Source organism: Solea solea, chromosome 4 (assembly GCF_958295425.1).
Source record: "Solea solea chromosome 4, fSolSol10.1, whole genome shotgun sequence".
In the NCBI taxonomy this organism is placed as follows: domain Eukaryota; kingdom Metazoa; phylum Chordata; class Actinopteri; order Pleuronectiformes; family Soleidae; genus Solea; species Solea solea.
In genome coordinates, this window is record NC_081137.1 from 9,383,090 (window position 1) to 9,391,831 (window position 8,742).

General features: G+C 41.6%; 1 protein-coding gene across 1 annotated transcript; it reads right to left on the reverse strand.

The window, feature by feature from the left end:
- Positions 1-356: 356 nt before the first annotated feature.
- LOC131458004 (uncharacterized) lies at positions 357-5,535 on the reverse strand. Its single transcript, XM_058626585.1, has one exon. It carries the CDS (start codon positions 5,522-5,524, stop codon positions 605-607), a length of 4,920 nt encoding a protein of 1,639 aa, XP_058482568.1. The 5' UTR covers positions 5,525-5,535; the 3' UTR covers positions 357-604.
- Between the last annotated feature and the right edge of the window lie 3,207 nt (positions 5,536-8,742).

Here is an 8,742-nt window from a genome sequence, read left to right on the forward strand (position 1 = left end):
TCAGACCGACAGACATATCCTACATCGCACCAAAACAACGTTATTGCTAGCTTAAAATAACCTGGTATAAAACAATGCAAAACTATAAAAGGACATCACATTACTATTAAGCATTAAGCACAACATTAAAACAAAATTATGACAAACCTTGTGCCCTTATCAGCCAGGTGCTAAACGAAATTATTAGTAGACATTTTCTTAGCGTATTTGAACTTTTAATTGACTCGTTTGTGCCGTGCAAACGCTGCAGATCTGCAGATCCGTCTTTTTTTTGATTTCCGGTTACACACTGTATCAAAATAAAAGCACCAACCTAAAAACAGGAAATGACGGTAAAATAAAGAAACAAGTCAAACTTTCAAGGAGATTACTTATAAAATAAATAACTATGGAAATGAAACATTATGAAAATACACTGTGGCATATTAAAGGTCATTTACACTCCCACCAAATTATGAGTGCTTTTCAAAACAATATGGGGTACAAAGCATGAATAATTTTATGACTCAATCTGACCTTTGACCCTTAAAACTTTAGTCAATGATAATGCCCATGAAAAACTCTTCATACTGCAAAGGATATATCTGTGGAGTGAAGAGGGTGGTTAAACAGTCTCTAAAAGCAGGATCAGCTTCTGCACAGGACGTTCGACGATGGATGGCTTGCCAGAACGATGTCCCTCCTTTCCCATCTTTTGATCTCCAACACGAATCTTTACCTTTCTCACAAGTCCATCTGTATCAGTCACTGTTTCTATAACTTTGGCCAACTTCCACTCATTCCGTGGCAGATCATCTGCCTTCTCCATGACAATATCGCCGACCTTGAGGTTTCTTCTAGGAGTATGCCAGCGCTGTCTAGTAGCAATATTAAAGAGGTACTCCTTTCTCCAGCGACTCCAGAATTGCTCTGAGAGATATTGAACGTGACGCCACCTCTTACGAGCATACATGTCCTCTCTTATGAATCTGCCAGGAGGTGGTAAGGCTGTGATAGATTTCATAGTGAGCAGGTGATTGGGTGTTAGTGGCTCTGGACTCTTTGGATCACTTAGATTGTCGACTGTCAGAGGACGACTGTTCACTATAGCCATGGCCTCATAGAAAAATGTCCGCAGCGAGGAATCATCCAGCCTGCCTGGTGAGAGCGAGAGAGTGGAACGAAGAACATTCTTCACTGTTCTAATTTGCCTCTCCCATACACCTCCCACATGGCTTGAATGAGGGGCGTTCATGCTGAAATCACACTGCCTGTCAGCCAAAAATGTGGTCAGACGATTTGTATCCACTTGCTTAAGAGCCTCATTTAGCTCGTTTTTAGCCCCAATGAAATTAGATCCTTGATCAGATTTTAACTGGCGAACTGCTCCTCTTATGGCAATGAAACAACGGAGTCCGTTAATGAAGGCATCTGTTGACATGTCGTCTAACATTTCAATGTGGATAGCTCGACAGCACAGGCAGGTGAAAAGGAGGCCGTATCGCTTTTGCACTTTGCGTCCGTGTTTTGTGAGGAACGGACCGAAGCAATCCATTCCACAGTATGTGAAGGGTGGTGATGGGTCTACACGCTCTGAAGGCAGATCCGCCATCCGTTGTTCTTCTGTGACTCTCCTGAGTTTCCGACATGTAACACATTGATGCAGGTGAGCTGCCACTGCTCTATTGATTCCTGGGATCCAGTATCCATTTGATCTGACCTCATTGATGGTCATACATTTTCCTTGATGTCGAACATTTTCGTGACAATGTGCAATTATCATCTTGGTGATGGGATGATCCTTTGGTATGATCACTGGATGCTTTACTGAAGAAGGGAGGGATGCATTTTTTAACCTTCCTCCCACCTTGAGGAGTCCATCTTGATCCAGAAAGGCATCTAACTGATGCAGTTTGCTCTGAGAAGAAACTTGAGTAGTCTTACTGAGCAACTTTATCTCTTCTGGGTATACTTGTGTCTGAAGGTCCTTTATGATGATGCACCATGCGTCCTCTCGTTCCTGTACAGTGCTGTGATCTGTTGATTTATCACCCCTAGCACGACGGATGAGACGAGCAATGGCTTGAGTTGCTCTTGACCACGTAGAAAACCTTGACAAGCGATCAGAAAGACTCACTTGTTCAGATGTCCATGTGTGTAGTGTCTGAATCCTTTTGACTTCAGGATCTCCAATCTGTACTTCAGTGACGACATCTACAGCTGGGGGAATCTCCTTCTCCCATAGGAAGTGAGGTCCTGAGAGCCACCTTGATGTGAGAATCTCACTTGCATTTGAACCTCTAGAGGCAAGATCTGCTGGGTTATTGTTGGTAGAGACATATCTCCACTGCTGGGGTGCTGTGCTGAGGTGTATTTTCTGTACTCGGTTTGATACGAATGTATGGAAACGACGTGCCTCGTTATTGATGTACCCCAAGACCACTTTGGAGTCCGTCCAGAAGTATTCATCAATATCTGCCAAACCAAACTCCTCCTTTAGGGTGTTGCTTGCTGCGACCGACACAACAGCAGCTGTCAGCTCCAGCCTGGGGATAGTCGTGACTTTAATAGGAGCTACTCTGGACTTTCCCATAACCAGAGCACAGTGAACACTTTCATCTTCATTTACATATCTCAAGTAAGAACACTGGCCATAGCCATATGTGCTTGCATCGGAAAAGTGATGTAGCTCTTTTTTCATGACTTTTCCAAAGCCGACGGGCACATAGCAGCGCGGTATGGTGATTTCCTCCAAATTTGCAAGATCATTCTTCCAGCGCTCCCATACTGGTTGCAGTTCACTGGGGAGGGGGTCATCCCAGCTTGTGCCATGCCTGCACATTTCCTGAAGCACCTTTTTCCCGGTGAGCAGAAAAGGGGCAACAAAGCCCAGTGGATCATAGAGGGAGGCTACTGTTGATAGTATGCCACGTCGTGTTGCTGGCTGGTCTTTAAGGCAGACACGAAATCTGAAAGTATCCGATTCAATGTGCCAGTGGATACCTAAGGCCCTCTCAAGCGTTGAATCGTTGAAGGCCAGGTTTGGAGCCTTCACTTCAGTAGCATGCTCCGTTGACGGAATACTATCCAGTACTGATCTGTTGTTGCACACAAACTTATGCAGCCTCAACCCACCCATAGAACAGAGCTCCTGAGCTTCCTTTGCAAGCTGAATAGCTTCATCTACGCTTGCTGTGCTGGTGACACCGTCATCAACGTAAAAGTCTTTCATGATGAACTCAGAGCCAAGGGGAAATTGGGTCTCATGATCTTTAGCAAGTTGTTTCAGTCCATAGTTGGCGCATCCTGGTGAGGATGCAGCACCAAACAGATGAACCTTCATGTGGAACTCCTGTGGGTCCGCATGCAGGTCGCCATTTTTCCACCAGAGGAAACGTAGATAGTCTCTGTCAGCTTCACACACATGGAACTGATGAAACATTTTTTCAATATCGCACATCAGTGCTACATGGTGCTGTCTGAATCTGATGAGTACACCGATTAGGCTATTCAGTAAGTCTGGGCCTGACAGAAGATGGTCATTCAGGCTTGTTCCCTTGTATTTAGCGGAGCAATCAAAAACCACACGAAGTTTGTCAGGTTTTTTGGAGTGATAGACTCCATGATGGGGAATATACCACTTCTCTCCTTTCTTTCCTTGCTCACATACTTCCGCTGCCTCACCCTTTTCAATCACCTCGTTCATGAACTTCACATAATGTTCCTTGTACTTTTCATCTCTCAGCAGCTTTCTTTTAACATGACTGAGCCGGACAACGGCTAGTTGTTTATTGTCAGGGAGGTAGGGTCTTTCTTTAAAGGGGAGTGGCATCTCATAGTGACCTTGGGTGTTCATCTGAATTCCTTCCTTTAGCACATTCAGAAAGAGGATGTCATCCTGAGACACAGCCTTTCCATCCTTACTGGTATCCTTAAAGTCAGACTCCAGAACTCTGATTGCATCAGCTGGAGTCACTGGAGGAAACTCTTTTATAACTACTCTGTGGCACATGTTGGTGATGCTTGGTGAGTCATGGTGTGGTGATGAACAACCTACAATACTCCATCCTAAGTCTGTGCGAACTGCGTAGGGTTCACCATCTCCTCCATGTATTACCTGCCGTGGTGCCAGTGCCCTTGAGCAATTGTAGCCTATCAAAAGACCAACTTCACATTCTAGCTGTGGTGGGATTTCATCTGCTATTGTGGTGAGATGATTCCAGTGCCTTGCCGTTTCACAGGTAGGAATGTGTGTTCTGTTCACTGGTATGCAGTCCTTTGTGTATGTAGGAGGGAGATCAATGAGGATGTTGGAGTAGTAACCTCTCACTCTGAGACCTGAGACCCTTTGACTGTGTATTAGTGCATCTTTACCAATCATTGTAGTTAGCTTCAGTCTCACAGGATGTGTCTCAGTTTGTAAGCTGTTGTTAACTTCCTGTTCAATGAAAACTGTATCACTCTGAGTGTCCAGAAGAGCATAAACAAGCCTTTCCATACCTGGATTACTGATGGAGGAAACCCACACTGGCACGATCATTGAAGTGTTAGCCGATGGTTCCTCTGTTTCCACGCTGAGAGACAATGTGGTTGCTGCTTCGTCTCCGCTGATCTGATTTGGAACTGGTATGGTTTTGGTTTTAGTGTAGCCGTCGTCATGTAGGAGTGTAGGATGTCTTCCTTTGCAGCTGTCACATGAGTGTCGGTGACGACAGTCTTTTGCGTTATGTCCTGGCTTCAGACAACCAAAGCATAGTCTCTTTTCTTTTACATATTTTCTTCTTTCATCCAGAGATTTTCTTTTGAACCCAGGACAGCAGTGCAGGCGATGTTTACAGTCTTGACAGAACATGCATGGTGGCTTTAAATCTGTTTTTAACTGCTCTGGAGTTTCAGCCTCTGTAACTGTCTGTGTATGGAAAACACTGGATTTAGACTTCCTTTCCTTCAGATAATGTTTATCTACACTGGGCTGTGATGAGTGGAGGGCTTGGAATGAGGTGATAGGATTACAGGCGATCTCTGCCTCCATTAACATGAAGCCGACAAAGTCCTGGAAGTTAGGAAACTCCTGCCTGTCTTTCAAGGATTGTGTGACTTTTCGGTTCCACTGCGATGCTGCCCAATCTGGAAGTTTTTGAATCAGTTTTTGATTTTCTTCACAGTCATTCAAAATATCAAGCCCTTTAACATGAGGAATGGCTTCTTGACATGAGTGTAGGAAATCAGCAAATGTTCTCAGTCCTTCTGCATCCTTTGGCTGAATCCTTGGCCACTTTGCCAGTTTTTCTCTAAAAGCTCTCTGAATAATGAAGGGCTGACCATACCTTTCGTTGAGACGGTTCCATGCATCTTTATAAGCATTGTCATCACTTCTATAAAAGATACCATCGAGTGTCTTTCGAGCTGGACCTCCCACATACTTTCTCAGATAATGCAGTTTGTCAGCTGAGGAAATATTCCTTTTGTCTATGAGCGATATGAATGAGGCTTTCCACTCGATAAACTGGATTGGGTCACCAGTGAATAAAGATGGTTCTGGCATCGGGAGCCTGTTCAGAGTTATGCTATCATGGACTGCTTGAGCCAGGTAGGTCACATCTGTCTGTGGAGGTGATGATGTCGTTGTGACATATGCAGGCTGCTGGATGGGAGCTGAAGACACAGGTTGCTGTAGGGACATGTACCGTTGTTCACCAATGCTGTGATCAGTGGAAAGGACACTAGCTTCCTGCATTACTTCTTTGTTATAGGTTATCAACCTAGCTCGGGCAGCTCTTATATCCTTCTCTGCCTTTAGTCTTTCCAACTCACGTTTCTGAGTTTCAAGTTCTTTTCTCTGCTTTTCCTCTAGGAGTTGAATTTTTTCCTTTTGTCTTTCCTCCTCCAATAAACCTTCATACTCTGCTTCCTTTGCTGCTAAGTCTGCTGCCGCATCTGCCCTTTTAGCAGTTACAATGGAGCTCACAGAGTTTTGGCTGGAGTGTCGACTTGAAGGTGAGGCTGTGGATCCATAGATAGAGCGAGCATAGTCTCTGTTAAGCAGCTCACACAGTTGTTGTTTTACTGCTTCACTGTCAAATTCTCCATCTATGCCTGTTATCCTTTCATATGCAATTCTAACAATGTCCCTCGTCACTGCTTCACAGGCATCAATCCGACGTCTTGTCTCACTGGATGGAGTGAGGTGATCTCTGATTTCCATATAGATGCGAATAACATCCGACATTCCTTCTTCTAGTGTGTCTATAAGAGCTGCAATCTCATTTTCAGGAATGTTTGACTTTAATTGCTCTCTAGTCTTACGTGCTTGGGTCTTCCATAGTTCATAAAAGTGAGTAAGCCTTTTCTCCTTTTTGTGAGCCTCCTCTCTCTGAAATGCAAGCATCTTCTCCGTGGGGTTCTTCTGGCGACCAGAGCGGCGAAGCTCCTCCTCTTCGCTGTCTTTGCAGATATCCATTTGCTGGTCTGAGTCGCTACTGTCTAGAGATGCTTTCATTTTATGAGTGGGTGCCACAACCTTAGACCATCACATCGAGTCTCTCCGCAGTCATCCTTGGACATGAGTGTGGTGGGACTGATGAGGTGAAGCTCTTACTGTAGCGTCCCCGGCTGAATGATGGTCGAACTCCTTAACTGATGGTTCATAGGTTTATTAACGTTAACGTTGCTCCAATAAAACACACCTTGAACACACCTTGAACACACCTTGAACACACCGTATGAGCTATGGAATAAACAAAAATATTATTACCAACTTTATAATGTTCATAACAAATCAAGAAACTGAAATAATTGTCCCTTTCAGACCGACAGACATATCCTACATCGCACCAAAACAACGTTATTGCTAGCTTAAAATAACCTGGTATAAAACAATGCAAAACTATAAAAGGACATCACATTACTATTAAGCATTAAGCACAACATTAAAACAAAATTATGACAAACCTTGTGCCCTTATCAGCCAGGTGCTAAACGAAATTATTAGTAGACATTTTCTTAGCGTATTTGAACTTTTAATTGACTCGTTTGTGCCGTGCAAACGCTGCAGATCTGCAGATCCGTCTTTTTTTTGATTTCCGGTTACACACTGTATCAAAATAAAAGCACCAACCTAAAAACAGGAAATGACGGTAAAATAAAGAAACAAGTCAAACTTTCAAGGAGATTACTTATAAAATAAATAACTATGGAAATGAAACATTATGAAAATACACTGTGGCATATTAAAGGTCATTTACAGCCGTATTCTTGCTGAATGCGCACAAAAACAGACACAAATAGAAAAACACATCCAAACAGTGAAATCATTGCAAATCAAACACTGAGGGTACAGAAGTATATCTTATGAGATGTTAACTTTATTTGTAAGGTTTATGTTATGGGACAGTAGAAAAATGAAAAAAATCAGAAAACAGCCGTATTCTTGCTGAATGCGCACAAAAACAGACACAAATAGAAAAACACATCCAAACAGTGAAATTATTGTAAAATCAAACGCTAAAGGTATATAACTATTTCTTATAAGATTTTAACTTTATTTGTGAGGTTTATGTTATGGGACAGTAGAAAAATGAAAAAAATCACAAAACAGCCGTATCCTTGCTGAATGTGCACAAAAACAGACACAAATAGAAAAACACATCCAAACAGTGAAATTATTGCAAAATCAAACGCTAAAGGTACAGAAGTATATCTTATGAGATGTTAACTTTATTTGTGAGGTTCATGTTATGGGACAGTAGAAAAATGAAGAAAAAATCAGAAAACAGCCTTATCCCTGCTGAATGCGCACAAAACAGACACAAATAGAAAAACCCATCCAAACTGTGAAATCATTGCAAAATTACACAATGAATGTATATAACTATATCTTATGAGATGTTAACTTTATCTGTGAGGTTTATGTTATTGGACAGTCGAAAAATGAAAAAAATCAGAAAACAGCTGTATCCCTGCTGAATGCGCACAAAAAACAGACACAAATAGAAAAACACATCCAAACAGTGAAATCATTGCAAAATCAAACACTGAAGGTATATAACTATATCTTATAAGATTTTAACTTTTTTGTGAGGTTTATGTTATGGGACAGTAGAAAAATTAAAAAAATCCGAAAACAGCCGTATTCCTGCTGAATGCGCCCAAAAACAGACACAAATAGAAAAACACATCCAAACAGTGAAATCATTGCAAAATTACACAATGAATGTATATAACTATATCTTATGAGATGTTAACTTTTTTTGTGAGGTTTATGTTATTGGACAGTAGAAAAATTAAAAAAATCAGAAAACAGCTGTATCCCTGCTGAATGCGCACAAAAACAGACACAAATAGAAAAACACATCCAAACAGTGAAATTATTGTAAAATCAAACGTGGAAGGTATATAACTACATCTTATAAGATTTAACTTTTTTGTGAGGTTTATGTTATGGGACAGTAGAAAAATTCAAAAAGTCAGAAAACAGCCGTATCCCTGCTGAATGCGCACAAAAACAGACACAAATAGAAAAACACATCCAAACAGTGAAATCATTGCAAAATCAAACACCGAGGGTACAGAAGTATATCTTATAAGATTTTACCTTTACTTGTGAGGTTTATGTTATGGGACAGTAGAAAAATGAAAAAAAATCAGAAAACAGCCATATCCCTGCTGAATTCACACAAAAACAGACACAAAAGGAAAAACACATTCAAACAGTGAAATCATTGCAAAATCAAACACTGAAGGTATATAACTATAAATTATAAG

What these genes read in the sequence shown, in the direction of transcription:
- LOC131458004 (XM_058626585.1), bottom strand. Translation starts at nt 5,524, where the DNA reads ATGCCAGAACCATCTTTATTCACTGGTGACCCAATCCAGTTTATCGAG.